At 36.7% G+C, this 21,882-nt stretch overlaps 1 protein-coding gene and 2 long non-coding RNA genes across 3 annotated transcripts in view; all 3 read left to right on the top strand.

Annotated features, from left to right (window-relative positions):
* Positions 1-21,882, top strand: part of LOC128221702 (collagen alpha-1(XII) chain-like) — a 34,663-nt gene that overhangs the window by 2,539 nt on the left and 10,242 nt on the right. The window contains 2 exon segments of the mRNA XM_052930302.1: positions 1,612-1,798; positions 5,024-5,165. Of these exon segments, the coding sequence (XP_052786262.1) occupies positions 1,612-1,798; positions 5,024-5,165 (329 nt within the window).
* Positions 5,959-7,829, top strand: LOC128221292 (uncharacterized). Its single transcript, XR_008258945.1, has 3 exons — positions 5,959-6,074; positions 6,495-6,688; positions 7,770-7,829. It is a non-coding gene; the product is annotated as an uncharacterized LOC128221292 (long non-coding RNA).
* On the top strand, positions 10,007-14,487 carry LOC128221295 (uncharacterized). Its single transcript, XR_008258948.1, has 3 exons — positions 10,007-10,028; positions 10,633-10,734; positions 14,459-14,487. It is a non-coding gene; the product is annotated as an uncharacterized LOC128221295 (long non-coding RNA).

Genomic DNA, 21,882 nt, shown 5'->3' with positions numbered 1-21,882 from the left:
TTAAGATGCATAAGCCTTTTATTTATGTTTTTATCAACATATGTGACACGTATCACATGGGCGGTACTCGCAGTGACCTTGTCCTCAAGTGAATGCAATTATAAACATATATGACAGGCACCACAGGGGCGGTACTAGCACTGACCTTGACCTCAAGTAAATGTAATGATCAACATATATGACAGGTAACACACGGGCGGTACTAGCACTGACCTTGCCCTCAAGTAAATACAATTATCAACATATATGACAGGTATCACAGGGGCGGTACTAGCACTGACCTTCCCCTCAAGTAAATACAATTATCAACATATATGACAGGTATCACAGGGGCGGTACTAGCACTGACCTTGCCCTCAAGTAAATACAATTATCAACATATATGACAGGTATCACAGGTGCGGTACTAGCACTGACCTTCCCCTCAAGTGAATGCAATTATAAACATATATGACAGGCACCACAGGGGCGGTACTAGCACTGACCTTATCCTGAAGTAAATGTAATGTTAACATATATGACAGGTAACACACGAGCGGTACTAGCACTGACCTTGTCCTCAAGTAAATACAATTATAAACATATATGACAGGCACCACAGGGGCGGTACTAGCACTGACCTTGTCCTCAAGTAAATACAATTATAAACATATATGACAGGTATCACAGGGGCGGTACTAGCACTGACCTTGTCCTCAAGTAAATACAATTATAAACATATATGACAGGCACCACAGGGGCGGTACTAGCACTGACCTTGCCCTCAAGTAAATGCAATAATCAACATATATGACAGGTATCACACGGACGGTACTAGCACTGACCTTGCCCTCAAGTAAATGCAATAATCAACATATATGACAGGTATCACACGGACGGTACTAGCACTGACCTTGCCCTCAAGTAAATGCAATAATCAACATATATGACAGGTATCACACGGACGGTACTATCACTGACACTGCCCTCAAGTAAATGCAATAATCAACATATATGACAGGTATCACACGGACGGTACTAGCACTGACCTTGCCCTCAAGTAAATGCAATAATCAACATATATGACAGGTATCACACGGACGGTACTAGCACTGACCTTGCCCTTAAGTAAATGCAATAATCAACATATATGACAGGTATCACACGGACGGTACTAGCACTGACCTTCCCCTCAAGTGAATGCAATTATCAACATATTTGACACGTATCACACGGGCGGTACTATCACTGACACTGCCCTAAAGTAAATGCAATAATCAACATATATGACAGGTATCACACGGGCGGTACTAGGACTGACCTTGCCCTCAAGTAAATGCAATTATCAACATACATGACAGGTATCACACGGACGGTACTAGCACTGACCTTGCCTTCAAGTAAATGCAATAGTCAACATATGTGACACGTACCACAGGGGCGGTACTAGCACTGACCTTCCCTTCAAGTAAATGCAATAATCACATATATGACAGGTATCACACGGGCGGTACTAGCACTGACCTTCCCCTCAAGTAAATGCAATAATCAACATATATGGCAGGTATCACACGGGCGGTACTAGCACTGACCTTGATCTCAAGTACATGCAATTATCAACATATTTGACAGGTATCACACGGGCGGTACTCGCACTGACCTTGCCCTCAAGTACGTGGAGGCGAACAGTTTCACCCAAGCCGCCGGCGACAGAGCAGGAGTCGCAAACATCCTCATTGTAATGACAGACGGCAAGTCGAACGTGCCGGCAGAAACCGTCAAAGAGTCTGCTCATATACACAGCAATCTTAATGCTAAGGTAGGAAGACCTTTAAAGGCATTTCTTGTTGTTTTGTGTATTTTGCTTTAACAACAATAAGGTCTTGGCTACTGTAATGTCCCCGGTAGTTTCCGACATTGCTTTGAATCTGAACTAATGTGTAATTCACACATTATATTTACCTTCGTTTAAGTTTTGGTCAGTTTCAATTATAGTTTTTATTCAAAAACTAGGCCCATATGGGCATCAGTTTCACAAACAAAATACTCAATGCATAAACATAGCATTGCATGATTAACATACAAGCGAACACATGTATGCACACATACATTGTATTTGTTAATTAAGGAAACATCCGATGCATTATGAAATTATATTTTACCGTACTATAATGGAAAAGTCAATTGGGTCAAACTGGGCTAAATGGCCCCGACGGGTCCCACAGCTTCAAATACGAGTGCATGACTGGGTGGCTTACATGGTTTACCTTTCTAGATGAAATTCAGCCATTTGTTAGTGAAAAGAGATTATTGTTTGCCAGACATCAAGGTTATATGTTAACGTTATATGTCACTGTGTGTATACCACGTGATAAATTACGTCATAAATGCTACGTCGGAAGGCAATATTTTGATTTGAAAAAATTACTTTAAACAAAGATAACTTCACTATTCACCATTTTAAATGAAACATAGCGCAGTCTACGCCGATTACAGAGCCCTGCCTTTGGTCTTTTACCAGAGTTTGATTGAGAGTTTAGTTTCATTAAACACTTCGGCAAACCTTTTCACAATACGGCCGTCTGACGTAGCACTGTCAAAACATGATTTTGGAAACAGGTTTGTCGAAGTGTTTGATGAAACTAATGACTTTACCAAATTTCGGTCATAAAACAAATGCAGGGCTCTTTAAGAGGCATAGACTGCCCTTTGTTTCATTTAAAATATAATTTAAGTCTTCATTTTAAGCAAAATGTTGCCTTCCGACATAGCATATATGACGTAATTTATCACGTGGTTTACACACACTGTATGTGCATGCACTCGTATTTGAAGTTGTGTAAGTCTGGGCCATTTAGCAGCAGTTACATGCTTATACATTATATAGTTACGATGGAATTTAAAAGTGAACTTACTATTGAGTATAAATAACCGTTAAGTGTTCTGACAAAATTGTAACTCATCTAGGTGACCTTACTTTTAACCTTGTATGAATTGAAGACCGAGTTGTTTAGACAAGATAATGTTACTAAGGAAAGTTTCACTAACATCCTGAATAAAACTTCCGACACTTTACGGATTACTGATATCAAAAGTTTAGATTATAAACATTTTAAAAGATTAATAAATGAGTATCAAAGACTTTTAACCACTTGAATATCATTTGAGACCTGTTTTATCACACAAGATCCTCTTGGTGTTCCTGTTTATAGATTCATGAACGTGCTTGTTGAACACGTACGGTATCTTTTGGAACGCGGCCATATTTTGTTACAAAATATTTCTTTCTCTTTTAAAACCGTTCGTTTGACTTGTATGAATAATGACGGAAATGATAATAAAGAAGAAGGAGGAGAAGAAGAAGAAGAAGAAGAAGAAGAAGAAGAAGAAGAAGAAGAAGAAGAAGAAGAAGAAGAAGAAGAAGAAGAAGAAGAGGAAGAACAAGAAGAACAAGAACAAGAACTAGAACAAGAATGATACTAAAACTTATTCTCATACTAATAATAACAATAAAAAATATATTAAAAAAAATTAAAAAATAAATAAAAAAATATAATAATAATAATAATAATAATAATAATAATAATAATAATAATAATAATAATTATAATAATAATAATAATAATAATGATGATGATGATGATGATGATGATGATGATGATAATGATTATATGGAGCACAGAAATGGTTTTGTTTAACATCAAATATTTTATTGTTCACCATTCAAAGAACATTGATTTAAGATATTTCATAAATATTATAATTTTAACCCTTATGTCGAGATATGCATTTTTCAAACGATTGCTTCCATAGAGACCTGCATATGTGAAAAGATGATAAATGATAATTCAAGATTTTTTTGTAACCCTGTGTTTCGCATGCTCTTAATCTGTCTTTAAAATGATATTTATTGTAAATGTACGTGAAGTTAGTGGCCTAGCGGCGTGAAGTTAGCGGCCTAGCGGCGTGAAGTTGGCGGCCTAATTATTTTTTCTATTTCCAAGTAATTGTTAATGCGTTTTTATTTAAAACAATGATAAATCAAGGTTTTTTATTCATACAGTTACATAGCGGCCTTAAATTGTTAATGCTTTGAATTAGCTGACTGCTTTATCGACGTTTTGGGAAAAAACTGTTGATAATCGCTTCAATGTGTTAATTTGTGCATAAAAACAGTTAAAATGTCATTGTTTTAGAAGAAAATTCATGTATATATTCTTTGAAATAGGATTCAATTTAGGCCGCTAGGCCGCTAATTTCACGCCGCTATGCCGCTAGGTCGCTGAAGTGCTAGATCGACTTTTTTGAAAAAAAGTTGAAAAACGCTTCAGAGTGATAATTTGTGCATAAAACAGTTAATTTAAAATTGTTTTAGAATAAAGGTAAAGATAAATATTCTGAATAGATAACAATTTAAGGCCGCTATGTAACTATATGAATAAAAAACCTTGATTTATCATTGTTTAAAAAAAACGCATTAACAATTGCTTGGAAATAATTAGGCCGCCAGGCCGCTAGACCGCTAGGCCGCTAACTTCACGCAGCTAGGCCGCTAGGCCGCCAGACCGCTAACTTCACGCCGCTAGGCCGCCAGGCCGCTAACTTCACGCCGCTAGGCCGCTAACTTCACGCCGCTAGGCCGCTAATTTCACGCCGCTAGGCCGCTAGGCCGCTAATTTCACGTACATGTGGTGTAAACATATTTTATTTCATGAAAAGGGTACAAAAGGCAACGTATATTTTACACAAAATTTAAGAATTTGATCTGAAGGTAAAAAGCTTATAAAGATCTTCTTCGGCTACTTCAATAACTCAAACTGCAAGTACTCGCCGATCGGGATAGGTATTAATTGCACATGTCCGTCTAGACATTTATGAATGAAAAAAACAACGTATGGTTTATCAAATATCAGATTACAAAATTAAATGTATATATGTTATACAGTCATATACATAACATATTGAAACGGATAAAAACGAAGGCAGAGCGTATATAATGTTTATTTCCGAAAAATATCTTACCAAAGTTGATTATTTGTTTTAGATTTTCGCGATCGGTATCGGGTCCGGCGTGGACAAGGCGGAGTTGCAGACGATCGCCACGAACAGCCAGCACGTGTTCAATGTGAGCAGCTTCGACGCCCTCAACACCCTACAGGCCGAGCTGAAAAAGACAGCGTGCAGAAGTAATATTTTATTCAAATTAATACGTGAACACAGAATGCTTATCAATGTTAGATTTATGTTTCATATATCAATATAAGAACCAACTTTTTATATGGATGTTCGGGAAGCTTAAAGCTGCACTATCACAGATTGAACGTTTTGACAACTTTTTTAAATTTTTATCTTGGGACGAGCCAATTTATGCGAAAATGCATGGAAACAAGTGACATAAAACTGCTGACAAAAAATCAGATCGAAGATATTCACATTTGAGTTAAAAAATGATGTTTTATGAACTTTTCTAAAAACCTTTAGTAACGCTTTTAGCCATAAAACATCAATTTTTGAACAGATATATGAAAACCTGCGATCTTAGCTTTTGCCAGCTGTCTTTTATCACTGGTTTTCTCATTCCAAAAAAAGTTGTGAAAACGGTAAATCTGTGAGAGTGCAGCTTTAAGATGTTGATCCAATAAAATAAGTAAAATCTGTACTCCTTACCATACCACCCCGTCTTTGAGGCGGTTTGATTTATCACCTCTGTAACAGTAACATTTTACTTTTACAAAATTATTTCTGTGAAACATCAACATGGCTCTGAATTAGACCAGCTTGCTTATGGAAAAGGCTGCATTTTTTTCCGACGGATTTTCTTTTATTTATTATAATGAACCTGAAGTAGTATACATTGTGATGCTTGCCTCCATTGCTGCCTTGTACTTCAATGTATTGAACGTGTGACTAGGTCTGAAAGTATGATTTTATTACATTATTATCATGCTTTAATATTACGTTGTTTAAATAACTGTTTCAGCCCTGTGTCACTACAAGGGCCTGTATTACCGACAGGGCGAGTCCTGGTATGACGGATGTGGACTCCAGTGCCGCTGTGAGGACGCCCTGAACCACTACTACCAGTGCACGGACAGGTAAACATGGACACCCAACCATGATGGCAATGATTGTTTAACCATCGTAAAATATCTATTAAGTAGTAAACGGGATGATATTCGGAAAAACATGTAGACATCGTTTGAACTTTAGTCGAACCCCGTTTGGTCGAACTCGCTTAGCTCGAATTCCTCGTTGGCTCGAACTGGATGTAAAGGACCGATTTCATTAAACTGAAGGTAAGCAATACCGTGCGTTCGAGCCAACGGGGATCTATTGTAGTCGTATATTACAATGGACACGACCATGACCTTACAAGTAACTTTATTTGTTTTCATTTGGATTCTCTTATTCTTTTTTCCTTGCCCTATTCGTTGTAACCCTATTATGGAGTTTTTAGTCTTTAGATTGATTTGTGTCCAAAAATCAGATTCACTTCTAAATATAACCCTCTACAGGTGCCCCAAGTACACCAACGTGCCTTCCACGTGCACATTCGTCGCCGACCCCAAGGACCCACAGTGTTGCCGGGTACCACAGTGTCAGAACGCCGGCGGAAATGTAGGAACAACGGGATTTGTTGGCGCCTTCACCGGATATGGCCACCCAACCAGCATCATATCTGGGCAGATCAGCCATACCAGTTACAACAGTAAGAACGGAGTTCTTTTTATCGCTGTGTAAGGTGATCAACCAATCATTAATTCAAACACAGATGTGGTATAGTTTTAAGTTACAAAATGTTAAATTTGAATATTGTTAATGTTTTAACCGAGTGCTGTTTTAAATAGATATTGTGCTATTTAAGAAATAAATTAACACAATTGCTTTATAATCATAGTGATATTATATTTCATTACTTCTCTTATATATTTATATATCATAATCGTAGCATCATTCTGGTGTTACTCAAAAATGAAGTTCATGCAAAAAATGATATGATGGTTTTCAATATACCTTAACACCTGCCTCAGTTAACACCTTAAGGGTGGGGGGAGCTAAAAACGTCCATCGTCCGGGTTTTTTATGGCAAAAATGAATAAAATATGCCCAAATGCACCATTTCGGACTCGTAATTGTTGAGCTATTTTTGGGTGAGAACTCCCCATGCCAACACGTTATACCTAACCAATTTCGGTTCTGAGGGAAGGGCGCAGGTCAAAAGGTTACGCCCCTAAGTTACACCCCCTCTAACGTCATATATGGATGCGCCCCTGCTTAAGCACCAACACATATTTGCATCCTATTTATGAAGCCAAACTCTCTGTGACTTCGGCCAGTGTATGTGTATATAGGCATGGATAATGAATAATAAGTTTCATAAGCCCCCTTTCAAACTTTCAAATTGAATAACGAAAAGTGCCGACAAAAAACAGCTCCTCTTTAAAATATGTTTATTTAAGCAATCGTAACAACTCGGCCATCTCCGGCAAGCTTCGAGCCAATTCCTAAATCGATACTGGCCGAGGTGTTCCGATTGTCATTTAAGCGGTTAAAAAATAATATCGGCATTCGAATGTTGACTGTTCACACATTCCATGTTATTATGGATTGTGTTTATCTTGTTACATAACACTAGACACATATCAATATCGCAGTAGTATGGCATAAAGGACCTCGATCTGGTCTGCAATTCCCAGTTCACGGCATCGAATACTGCTGCCTTTAATTACATTTTGAGTTCAAGGGGATATAAATTGCTCAGTCCTGTATATATGTTTTTTATCCTTCAGGCAAATGTCTGTACAAGGGTCAGGTGTACGCCCAGGGCGCCACGTGGCAGGACGGCTGCGCCTACGACTGTGAATGTGTGGACGCCAGCAAGGGAATGTACAGGTGTAATGAGAGGTGAGTGACGTCATTTCCAGTGTAAGGGGATCCATTTCCTCACGCAGTGAGATAGTAAGTGCAATACCTCACGCAGGAAAGATTTTGACATATGTAGTTATAAAATGAAAATACTGAAAGAACGCTTCATGAAAATATGAAATTAGAACAACTCCATTGTTTATAACGAAAGCTTTTAATCGCTATTGCCTTTGGAACTATGAAATTACTTGGAACTATTTCATGTACGCCGTTCGACTCAATACGTTTCCTTTTACGCAGATGCGCAAGAATCGCGTCCGTACCAACTGGCTGTTCTTTCGGCCAGGACCCGCGCGACGCGTGTTGCCAGGTACTGAAGTGTGAAGCGGCCCAGACGTTCGGCACGTGCCAGGACAAGGTCAACTGCCAATCGTACGGCAATTACGTATGTGGACAGCAGTATGAAGTATGGGCGAGGGAGAACTGCGGAAAATTCTGTGGCTACTGCGGTGGCGGTACGGGCTGCCTTGTTTGTTTTTTAAATTGGTTATTCATAAGGCTATAGATAGATTTGCGGCTGCTAATTTCCGAATTTTAAACACGTTGTCGCGTATGGTGTATTAATGGAGGTTTTGTATTTCTTCTATACTATTCAACTTTATTGTTGGATGTAATAGTGGTTTCCAAGCGCTAGATTGTGACCGTCAACTTTCTTTTGTTTATTTTTACGTATAGGTACCAACCCGTACTTGGCGACGGCGCCACCTAGCGGCGCATGCGTGGACGCGATCCCGAACTGTGCCCAATACGATGTCAGTGTGTGCACGGACGCCCAGTACCGTCCATGGGCCGTCGCCAATTGCCCAAAACACTGCAACATGTGTGGAGGTATGTGGAAACAATTTAAGCAATGGAATGCATACTTGTTTTTTGCTAGCGCCAAGAAAATATGATTAATGCATAAAATGAAAAATATATCAATGTTCATTCAATTCCACGTCAATTTTTGACACCTTTTTCTAGTCACAGGCAAACGGTCTATGTTTACCTGGGGTCGTATTCAATAAGCATCTTAGTGAATATTTTCAACTTAGTTAGATTTTCGTAATTTTTCAGGCCATTTTTTTTAAATATCCGCTACTTTTGATCAGATCTATTCATGTGCATATATTGTTCAGACCGTTTTCTTGCTTATTTTCATGGTTTTGGTGTACAAAGATTGTTCTTTTTCTTATAATTCAAATAAGAAAATAGCAAGTTTTCTCTAAGTTGAAAAGTGTTTCTAAGATGCTTATTGAAATCCACCCCCTTGCAAGCATTTTAAGTCAAGAATACTAGTACAAGTACGAACAAGTTATATATAGGTTTTCCCATAAGACAATGATATGTTTTATTTTGTTAAGATATGTATTCCCATTATTTACTATTAAACATTTATTCGAGTTTGACATATTTTAGATAAATAAGTTGTATTCATCGTTCATTGTATTTTTCACCTTTTAACACCAGTAAGTTTAAATTGATTGTCAGTGAAGTGTATTATTGAAAACATAATTAAGATTCCCAAGAGTTAAGTCAGAAAGTTTAACTGCTAGATAAAATTACTACGCGATCTACTTGCAGCGGACATTAACGTACCACTTTTTGAGTATGTAAACCGCCCAAATACATCCGAGGTTGTTTTCGATAAAAATGGCCGAGGAGTTCCGAATGATACAGAGAGTATATTCAGGATAAGGTTTTAGTCAGATTTGTAGGTTAAAGTAAACTTTTTTTTTTTAATTTTAAAAGTTAAAACTAATGATATGAATAATCAATTCCGATGACAGGGACAGGGTGCGTTGTTTTGACACAAACCTATGACCACGCACCCCACTGTTCTGAATTAATCCCAAGCTTATTGATAATGATGGGAGATCTGTTACATTTTTTTTAAATTTTATTCTATAATCTTTGATTTGTAATTGATCATTAGTAACAATTCTCCCAGCATTACCTATAAGCCTTGGATTGTTTCAAAACAATGGGGGCATGGTCATAGGGGGTTGTCAAAACATCGCACCTTGCCCCTATGATTCCGATTTGAAAACAGTTGTAAACCAAAGTAATGCATAATCGTTTTGAAAGTTAATAACGAGGATGAACATTGATGTCCATAGGAGCAGGGACGGGGATAATCACTGGTAAGCATGTTCATAGTTTGCAAGGCTTTTATTATTGATATGTGCGTTTGCTTATCTTAGGTTTAGATCGGGCTTTGCCTTAAATCTTTCATTCGGAACTCCTCGGCCATTTTTTCAAAAACAACCTCGGATGTATGCCGGTACATCTGCTGAAGTAGTCCGTATTTTTTTTAATAAAAGCATTAATTAAATGTAGTGTTTAAGAGTTGTATTCATTGCTCTCAGTTTAAATTGATTGCCAGTGAAGTGTATTATTGCAAACATAATTACGATTCCCAAGAGTTAAGCCATAAATTTTAACTACTAAATAAGATTACTACGCGATCTATTTGCAGCGGACTTAAACGTACCACTTTTTAAGTATGTAAACCGTCCATATACATCCGAGGTTGTTTTTGAAAAAAATGGCCGAGGAGTTCCGAATGTAAATCTTTAAGCCGAGGACGACCAGCTTGCTTATGGATAAAGGCCGGGATTGATGATTTATTCAGAATTATCTGTATGTATGTTTGACTATATACCAAAACGCTGTCGTTCCACATATTTTGTTGTTAAAAAGGATATAATGAATATATAGACTATACTTATTTGATTTTTGGAACAGGCACTGGTACTGGTACGGGAACTGGCACTGGTACTGGTACGGGAACTAGCACTGGTACAGGTACGGGAACTGGTACCGGTACAGGAACTGGCACTATCACAGGTAATGATACAAGGGATTTGGAGCGTACCAAATGGTTGTTGGGACATTTTACACGATAGTTCCTTGGAATTATCAATAAAACATTGTCGAATTCCGCGCTCTGCTATTTCTATGACTCTGCAGAGTATTGTATCCAATGGAGTTGTATTACATTATAAGGGAAACTTGTTTTGCTTCCCACCAAGGGCAATTTTGTAGAACATGATTTTATGAAAGTGTATCATCATATAAACATTTTAAGACATGTTTACGCCTTGGCCGTTGGGGCGTCTGGAAACTAAAGCACCATGTTAAAAAATCGTTACTAAATAATTATCAGCTTTTGAACATAATGTTTACTTGTAAAAAAATATAAAAGAAAAAGTATAGAAAACTGTTTTAATTTAATTATACATGACGTAATAAAACATCATAATTTTTTTCAGCGAATTTTTTTCATGTCTGAAAAAACTGTTATTTACGTTACTTCCAAACTTGCAATTTTTTATGATGAACAAAAAACTACAAAATAATCTGCATCGATTTTTCGGAGAAGACTAATTCAACATTAAGACATAAACTCAAGTATGGTTTCACTGTAATAAATTTACGTGTAATACGTCACATCATAAGAAAAGAAAACTACCTGTTTATACATATTTTACAAATAAGGCCTGCAGTGAGCATTTGATGTCACTTTGCAATGCTATCTATACAATGCTCCTTGTTCATGGCATAAAAGCAAAGTGCACAAATAATAAAGAAAACCAATCACATATTGTGATAAATGTGCATGTAGAATACATTACTTTGTAAAAAAAACAACTTTACAAACAACTTTAATGTTAACAGGACAAAATTTATTGACTTAACACTTTTCTTATCATGTTTTATTATATTATGCAAGTTTTAGTTGCAAAAAATGAGCGACTCTAAAATTTAAAGACATACGACAAAAAACACCAATTTTCATATTAAATACGTTACTTCAAATTTCTTTCACATCACTTGACATGCTGACTAGATAACACAACACTCCTAAATGTTTTATGTTAATGGAATAGAAATATCACAATTACATATTAAACGGATATAACATTGCATCTGTAAATTGTAGTAATAAATATGGACGCTGTATTGAGTATGAATAAAATATATCTCTTTTATATGCCATTTTACAATTTCTGTTGAACAAATACATATATCTTATGTAATTGTGTTTTTACATTTAATAGTTTGCTATTCTATTTGATCTAACCCGTTTTTTACATAATTTTTAACATTCAACACTTTTGTTTTAGTAACAAAATCATGGTTACGTAAGTTATACTAGTGGTTTAAATTAGGAATAAAACAGTGTATAACTACAGTGTTTAATTTGTAAAAAGTATTAGTGCTTTATCAGGATGAATCGTTGTTGTGCAAAATACAATTATAAGCTACGTAGATAACACACGCATTATCTGTGCAATCATAAGGAAGTTTAAGGAAATTTTGATGAAATTGTGTAATACGTATTTTGAATATGACATACCTTTTTATCAAGCGAAATGACATAACTTTATTTGTTTAAGCACTCTGTGTAACCTATCATTTTTGTAAAAACGTTGTTTTTATATTACATTTAAAAAGTCACGAAATATACACCAATTCGTGCAGTCTGAATTATTTAAAAACCCTTCATAGAACTTAAGATGGATCATTTACCAACTTATTTTATCTCATTGAAAACCATCATTATACATGGAAGAAAAAGTGGTGATAAAATTATAAAAAAAACCTAGGGTAACGTAGTTTAAATGTCCGTTGCTCACTTATGCCCCCTCCCTCAGAGCGTAAACATATCTCATTTTGTGGCGTTTTGCTTAAGCTTTGGGAAAATTATATCCTTCATAATTGCCCCCGGGGCTGGGGAGCAGGGTCAACTGGCAGCTTAAGGTCTATCTATTATGGATGGATCGGGTACCGAGGATGCAGAGGACTAGAAATTGTAAAGTGAAGGGACATATGTAAAGGAAATTAAAGATGCAGCAGACAAAGTATGAATGTATAAAAATGCATTTAATAAGAACATGCTTGGTGAAAATCCTTTACTTCATACTATTATTTAGAAGGTTTCAGCGCAAAACAGAAATTGTACTGTGCTTTTATTGATTATGAAAATGCTTTTGACACTGTTATACACGATGCTTTGCGGATTAAATTAGTTCCGTCTGGTACAAGTAGTTAAATGATAACCATGCTTATGTCCCTATATGCAAATGTTGAGGCGTGTGTTAAACATATGTTATATTCAGAACTGTTCGATATATTTATTGGAGTGAAACAAGGGGAACCTCTTTCTCCTCTTTTATTTATTTTGTTTATTAATGACATTCGGGAGTATTTAGATTTTGAAAATCTAACCCAGAACGATATAATTAAGCTGTTTCTATACACGTTACTAATTGCTGACGACATTGCTCTGTTCACAACTGACCCTAATAGTCTTCAAGCACAACTTGATGCAATACATAGATATTTATGCAAGTTGGGTCTTGAAAATTAATCTAAAAAACTAAAATATGTATTTTTGAAAAATGAAAAACATTGAATCGCTTTGTTTGGTCCATTGATAATAATGTTGTCGAAACAATGGATATCTTCTGTTATTTGGGTATTAAATTCAATTACAATGGAACTTTTTGTAAATGCAGTTAAAGCGCTGAAAGATCAAGCTTTGAAAGCATATAATCACATTGTATCATTTTTTGGTAGAGTTAAACACGACGTTTAGACTAAACTCTTATTGTTCGACTCTATGATTGCTCCTATTCTTATGTATGGTTGTGAGGTTTGGGGTATATATGACATGAAATAGGTGGATAAACTCCACCTTAAATATTGTAAAAACATTCTTGGAGTTCGCTCTCAAACTTCTAATGCTGCTCTACTAAGAGAGCAAGGACGATTCAGAGCACTTAAAGTTTGGTGCAATATCAAATCTTCCCCAACCTCGCTTATAAATAATATATATTGTGAAAAGTTAATGATGTTAGTTTTGTTTACTGCAATGCTAAGGATAACTGGTCTAAATATATGAAGAATGTGTTAGACACCCTCGGTTTTAGTTATGTTTGGTCTTCTGATCATATATCAAATTGTTGTTTTATATCGTTAAGACAACGCCGCCACGATCAATATGTAAAACACTGGACTGACACCATTCATTCACTACCGAAGTTAAATTATTATAAACAACTCAAGTTAAATTTTGAATTTGAAAAGAATCTCGATTTCATAGAAATATAGAATTGCATTAACGGGGTTGCGACTATGTTCTCACATTCTTGAAATTGAAGTTGGAAGGTACAATCTGAATTTTATTTTTTGCTTGCTTGTCCTTTTTTATGACTTACGTCTACAATTCAATGTTTTCAATTTGTGGAATACCTTGAATAAATTTAGGGGTTTTCTATCCTCAAAAGCACAAACAATATAAGACATGTATCTTAATACATTTACAATGCTTTTCAACGACGTTCTGCCAGTATTGACGCAGTTGCTTCATAGTTAGATATTACAATCAAGTAAATTGTTATTGTGTATATACTATGTACGTGTGAAATGTTTTTTGTTAGTTTATTTTGTATTTGTCACCTTTTCAATTTGTGTACATTTCATCCTATGTGTATGTTTATGGCCAAAGGCTTATGTATTGCCGATATTGCAAATTAACTTGGAACTGTAATCTTACTCTTCTTAGGAACTGGGTCTGGTAGCTGTATGGACAAGCTATCCAACTGCGCTGCCTACACTCAAGATGCGTGCACGGGATTGTACGAGCAATGGGCACGTGACAACTGCGCACACTACTGTAACCTCTGTCCAGGTAATTGGTACCTGTTTGTACATACACTTGCTTTAAGACCTCGTGAGAACCATCTTCCAAACACCCACTGTTACTGTAGACAATTAGTCATTGTCCGTCGCCCGTCGTTGGCGTCGTCATTAAGAACTTAAGAGGTGTTTTAAGTTAAGAAAATGTGTTATATTCTGTTCTCTGCATATGATGTAAAGTAATTGACAAAACATTTGTTGTAACCGCTGTTTCAGCGACGGGTTCTGATGGTGTAATAACCGGATCCGGTACCGCGGCACCGGGCACTGGGACTGGAACGGGAACCGGCACCGGCACTGGCTCGGGATATGTGGGATACAGTGAGTATTTTAAACTCCTCCTTTATTTAAATAGACTTCTTATATCAATAAGTCTGAAACTTCCTGACATTTTATACATTCTAACGTTATGATTCTAAAACATAAACTATATCTAAAGTATTACAAAAGCAGTCAAAATTTCTGACTGTTCATTGAGAGTAATTGTTAAAGCGACAATATATTCACCATTGCAGTTATTCGCCTGAGGTCATTCAATGATATTCTTAGACAAAATCAATCTCTTTAAAATCATATCGTGATGTTCGCTTTATTTCACTACGCAGTATGCGATCAGAGAACATGGTTTTGGAGGCCATTGCCGCCGTAAAACGATTACTTGGGATCTGATTTTAATGACATTTGGACAGAGTCAGCAGTCTTTTGTTGTATTTTCAGGTGGCGGTTGCGTATATAAGGGTCGGTATTACGGAGCTGGTGACCATTGGTATGACGGCTGTGACTACAACTGTACATGTGAAAACGGACAGACGGGCTTCTACAGGTGTGGAGATAGGTAAGAGAAAACCAAGGGATAGGTTCTTTTTAATTTGTCCCATTCGGGAGCGGCTTGTCTTAAATAGGAGATGTATATGGTAAGTATATGATACATGTATATATAACTAGCACAGGCTGAAGAGTCGTTAGGGAGAGGTCTGTCTTGAAAAGGGAATGTATTACCTGTACAGGCTGAGCCATCGGGAGAGGCCTGTCTTGAATAGGGAATGTATTACCTGTACAGGCTGAGCCATCGGGAGAGGCCTGTCTTGAATAGGGAATGTATTACCTGTACAGGCTGAGCCATCGGGAGAGGTCTGTCTTGAATAGGGAATGTATTACCTGTACAGGCTGAGCCATCGGGAGAGGCCTGTCTTGAATAGGGAATGTATTACCTGTACAGGCTGAGCCATCGGGAGAGGCCTGTCTTGAATACGGAATCTATTACATGTACAGGCTGAGCCATCGGGAGAGGCCTGTCTTGAATAGGGAATGTATTACCTGTACAGGCTTGCCATCGGGAGGGGTTTGTCTTGTATAGGGAATGTATTACCTGAAAGGTTTGTCTTAAATAGTGAATGTAATACCTTACAGGCTGAGCAATCGGGAGAGGGTTGTCTTGAATAGGGAATGTAATACCTGTACAGGCTGAGCCATCGTGAGAGGTCTGTCTTGAATCGGGAATGCACTACTAGTACAGACTGAGCCATGGGGAGGTGCTTGTTTTGAATAGGGAATGAATTACTTGTACAGGCTGAGCCATCAGGAGAGGCTTGTTTAGAACGGAGAATGTATGACTGGTACAGTCTGGGCCATCGGGAGAGGCTTGCCTTGAAAAAGGAATGTGTTTTAACTAATTCAGGCTAGTATGTATAAATAGTTCAGGCTGAGCCATCGGGAGGGGCTTGTCTTGAATATAGAATGTATTATTTGTGCAGACTGAGCCATCGGGAGAGGCTTGTATTCAATAGGGAATGTATAACTAGTACAGGCTGGGTCATCGGGAGGGGCTTGTCTTGAATAGGGATTCCTAAAACAAGTTCCTGTTTGATGTGGTTCAGGCTAGGTTGCTCCAATAGAATCAGATTACAATATTGGCATAATAAATGGTAGTTGGTGAAATTCAATTGCGTTAGTAATCGTGAGGGCTTGGTAGTTATTACTAAGGAGATTTTAAAGCAAGTTTTGTTCATGCTTCTTAAATATGTTTATATGTTAATGCAATTTGGCAGACGGACAAAACATGTTTCGTCTTGTATGTACAATTAAGCCAATGACTTTTTAAACCCCAATATTGACATGCTTTATCACAATCAGGTGTCCCACGTATAATTTGGCGGCGGGCTGCGTATTGAGGACGGTTGCTGAACAGTGTTGCGGTGTACCGGACTGCACGGGAGCCACGGGCACAGGGACAGGCACCATGACCGGTACGTGTTGCAACATTACCGGAATTTGGATACGTACTATTACTTTTGTACTATGAGCACCATATATAGGAAAATATCTACATTCGCAGTCGATTTTTTGAACGATAAATTTTGCGCTCTTTTTGCAAGATCCGTTCGACCCTTCGTGACCTCTTACTGACCTGGGGCATGCATATGTAAAACACGAATTAAAAACACTCTCGAAAGTATTCTTTCCTTTATTGTAATTAAATCGCGGAAAAATAAAATGATAAATTTGTGAAAAGGGGAAATGTAAATATAAGCATCGATCCTTATTATTTTTTCCTTTATGCAGTTTGAACGATTTTGCACGGAAAAGAAGAATCACTCCGTAATACCTTTAAAAGCTGTGTAGTTTAATGTCATAACATTATCTTTCGCATTTACTTTATATTTAAATCTTGCATTTTATTGATAGTGTTTATTGCACGTATGTAGAACATTACGGTTTGTGGCGGATCCGGGGTCTAGTTGTAACACACTTGACTGTCAATCCAGAGGTCGTAGGTTCGATTCCCCGCCGCACCACTAAGAATATTTCTAATCGTCTTCCGCCAGGGACGTTCAATGGAGGTCATACACTGGTGCACGTTAAAGAACCAGGGCTACATTCTGTCAGTGCACTTTGCTCCAAAAACCTAATATGACTAACAATCTTATCGGAGCACTCGCCGAATGGGCCTTGCCCAAGTGTGAGAATAAATAAGCTTACACACCACCTGTGTAGTTTGTATTTTGAGTTTGCCTGTGGTCTTATAGGTCAGACGACCGGCTGTTACTACAAGAACAACGTGTATACGCAGAGCCAGACGTGGAGGGACGGGTGCGACTATAAATGTGAATGTACCGACGCCTCGATGGGACGATACAGATGCACTGCTCTGTAAGTTGGTCACCTGCTGGTTTCAAAGGCAATGGCAATGCAGCACTTTTATAGAACCCAAGTCTTAATACAAATTATATGAGAATTTAAGTAATTCCGCCATTAAAATTAAAGAAATGAAGACCGCCCCAATTTCATGAAACTTCTTAAGCTTAACAGGATTAAAATGGCTTATATCAATATGCCAATATATATTCTTAGATATAAGGGACTTAAGAAGTTTCGAAACATTAGGGCCTGGGGCCGCATTGATCAAGCAAATTTGTGAATATTTCGAAGTTAGTGAACATTTCGTAGTATTTGACAACGATTATTTAAAACACACTCTACTTTACATGAAATTTATTCATATACATTATATTGTTTAAACCATTTTCTTGCTTATTTTCATATTTTCATGTACAAATATTGTCTGTTTTCTTTCAATTCAACAAAAAGGCTATTTTTCACTAATTTAAAAATTGTCACTAAGATGCATTATGCATACGATCCCCTCGGGCTGTATTTACAAAGCATATTAGTGAGTAATTGTAAGAAAATCAATATAATATTAGAAGATTATTTCAAGAAAGGGTATATTTTTATGAACTTTATGCATATGCATCTATTCGTGTCCATATTTTGTATACAAACATTGTTAGTTTCTTTTCCTTAAAATGCAAGTTGAAAAAAGGACAACTTTCCATTTAGTTCAAAATTTAACATAACGACCATTGTTCCGCCATATCCGACACTATTTACACAAGAATGACAACTCGAATTAACTACTTATCCATGCCATTATGTTCTCCTATGAATGTCGCACCGCAAAATCCATGAACAATTGTGTCGTCGTTCTTGCCCACCAGTATCATTATTTGTGGCATACATGGATTAAATCTGATCTTAATCGCGTGAACTTTCCAAATGCAAAAATGATTGACCAAATTTAATATTTATTTCTTCACCATTAACGTGTAACAAGAACCTATACTGATATGCTTAAATACACATGTAGATCAGGCTGGTATTCAATGTTGGATCTAAGAACGATGTAGCTAATCGGATTAATGATTATTAATAACAAACCAATAGAGTGAATTATGTCAAATATGAATGACTGTAAGATTGATTTGATATGCATAATGAATACAACCCCTGTGTCATTTTGACAAGTGCTAGAAACTTTACTTTCACGGTAGATCATATCTTTGAATATTATCCCAAGTTTCCTGGACTCCTATTATTTATTTTATGTCTCTTTACACGTGCTTGGTAGTATTGTAAGCCATGGATATGTCTGTTCTTCAAGTCTTATATCATTAACGTCCTTCAGTTTGCTAAATGAACATTTTTCTCTTAACAGATGTGTGGTGTGGAACCTTCCCCCGACCTGCCACTGGGACGCTCCAGCCCCCGGAAAGTGCTGCCAGACTCCCAACTGCCCTTCAGATGTCGTCCTAAGTTACCCACCAGGCTATACGGTGGAATAAGAAACGCTTCACGACGTTTTCAAGACGTTCGGTCACTTTTATAAAGTTTTTTTTGTACAAAAGTTATGAGTTTTAATTGTCTGAGATTTTTCTTGAAATATTTGTTCATTGTGTTTTGTAAATAAATTACAAGATGTTGAAATGTTCCTGTTCTGTTTGTTTGTTTATTCTTTTAATAATGTTACTTTGCGTTGGGTGTTGGTTCGATTAAAGCGACACTCTTGTTAAAAATCAATACATATACATGTATAACAAACATGAGTGATAAACCTTTATCTACTTACTTAATAATTCTTCTATGGAAAATATAACTTACTGATAACAAGATTGTAACCGTGTACTTAAAAGCTAACAAAGGCAAAATAATGAGTGATCAAAGATTTACCATGAAATTCTATCATCTCATAAGGTAGAATACCGTGTTTTCTGCATCTTTCTTTCAAATTAAACTCAATATCCTTCATAAGAACCATTGTTGTTTTTTACATGTATTCATCATTTTTGGTATACTTAAACAATTGTATTAACTATGGTAAATCTTATTTGGGTGTAAGAGTGCTTCTTTAACGAGACTGAACAACTCCAGTTGCGATATAATGCTACCAAATGCATAGATTTCATCGATATCTTTTTTACTTCACATACATCTATAAAATAGGCTTCTAAGCGCAAACTCTGTAAGTTATTTGTATACTGATAATTATTTTTTAGGGAACAACACAGTAGTTATTTACAAATGTTAGGCTCCCAAATAGACAAAACGCTATGAGATGACGCATAGTTAAGTTTATACTTAAGAGGTGTTTAAACGGTTTGCAACATTATATTTTAAACTCAGTTTCACAACAACAACAATGTCTCCGTACATGAGAGACGGGGTCCTGGGTGGGGTTCGGGCGGGTGGTGGGGGAGCAAAAGAAACAGGCGAATAAGCGAAAACACAACGGATTCCTATGTTGTACACTGTCAGTAAATGTCGGTCATGTTAGGTCAAAGGTTTGTACGCATTTTTTTAAAATAAGATTAAAGGGACTAGACACCAGATGATACAATTGCAAGAAGAAAAGAAAATAGTCGAACACTTACATAACATTGACATCGTTTATACATCGTATTGAATCTAACTTACTGATCTATCACATCGCAAACGACACTTGCATCTTTCGCAGATTTTGCGCATTTTTTAACTTCGAAAGTATGCTTATTAATGACAGGCTTTGATAAATTACCGCTTCAAATGGCCCCATTCAGGAAAGGATACTAACACATTCATAAGTTAACAAAATGTTACCATATTTTTAAATATAATTCTTTCAAGAAATATATTGTATATATGTAGCATACGTTTATAGACCTAAATATAAAGATAATGCGACTTATCTTTATCTAAAAGTAAACATATTGGATACTCAACAACACTGCTAAACGAAAAGCCCTCTTTTCCCCTGTAAGTAATCACCGTTTTTCCTCCTGCACCTCTTATACCATCCAAAATGCTACCCCTGTGTACCCTCCGTTAATACGGATGTTCGGTAGCAGTCAATCGTTTAGTCATCATTCGATTGTTCATCGTAAGATGCGAATCGGGGATCCCAAATTTCTATCTATAAGGTATTGAAGGTAAATTTCGGCAATATCTGTCTCTAAAAAATATAAAGCTATTGTTTTTGTTAAACAGGTACTATGTTACGACTGTTTCTTATATAGGGCCAATTTAAATTCGAAACTGTGCTAGAAACACCCTACCTTTCAAATCTGAAGCTAAGCTTTAAAGCTGTACTCTCACAGATTGAACGTTTTGACACCTTTTTTGTCTTGGAACGAGAATTTTTTTTGCGTAAATATCTGCAAACTAATGGTAAAAGACTGCTGACTAAAGATCCGTCCCAAAATTGATGTTTTATGCATTTTTCTTAGTAACGGTTTAAGCCATAAAACATTATATTTGGAATGGAAATATGAAGATCTGCGATCTGATTTTTTGTCAGCATCTTTAATCACTGGTAAGCAGATATTTACGCAATATTTTCCAATTCCAAGACAATTTTTTTTTTTTTAAAAATGGAAAAACGGTAAATCTGTGAGAGGGCAGCTTTAAACCTGATGTCTGCAACCCGGTGTTAATCAATCTCCAACGCAGTGTTCTCAATAATTTACATTTCATTTACCAAAATAACGTTTTTTTCTATTGACACGGGATTTTCATGTTGTGTACTCAAACACCTTAGCGATGTATATTCATGTGTTCGTTCATTATGCTCAGACCAGAGTTTCCCCAGATCAATGGCCTATGTGAGGTTGAAGTGATTCCAAATTCCTACCACTCTGGCAATATTCATGTTAATTGAACATAAACTCGTGAATGCCTCGAACATGAGCCATCACAGCATATTGAGGTATAAGGCAATGCTCACATGTTAATGTGCTCAAACCAGACTTTTCCGAATACAATGGTATATTTGAGGTTGAAGAGATTCCAAATGCCGACCACTCTTGCATAGTGGCAATAGCCATGATAATTTTAAGCAAACGTGTCAATGCCTAGAACATGAGCCATGAAAGAGTATTATTATTATCTATACTTCACATTATAGGCCCTGAACCTAGTTATCATTACACTTTCTGTTAAGGACCTCTTAGTCGAATAATCGGGTCAGTTCGTCCCAAA

The sequence above is a fragment of the Mya arenaria genome, chromosome 16 (genome assembly GCF_026914265.1).
Source record: "Mya arenaria isolate MELC-2E11 chromosome 16, ASM2691426v1".
Taxonomy (NCBI): domain Eukaryota; kingdom Metazoa; phylum Mollusca; class Bivalvia; order Myida; family Myidae; genus Mya; species Mya arenaria.
The sequence above is the reverse complement of the archived record's forward strand: the minus strand, read 5'-3'. Positions and strand labels throughout refer to the sequence as shown.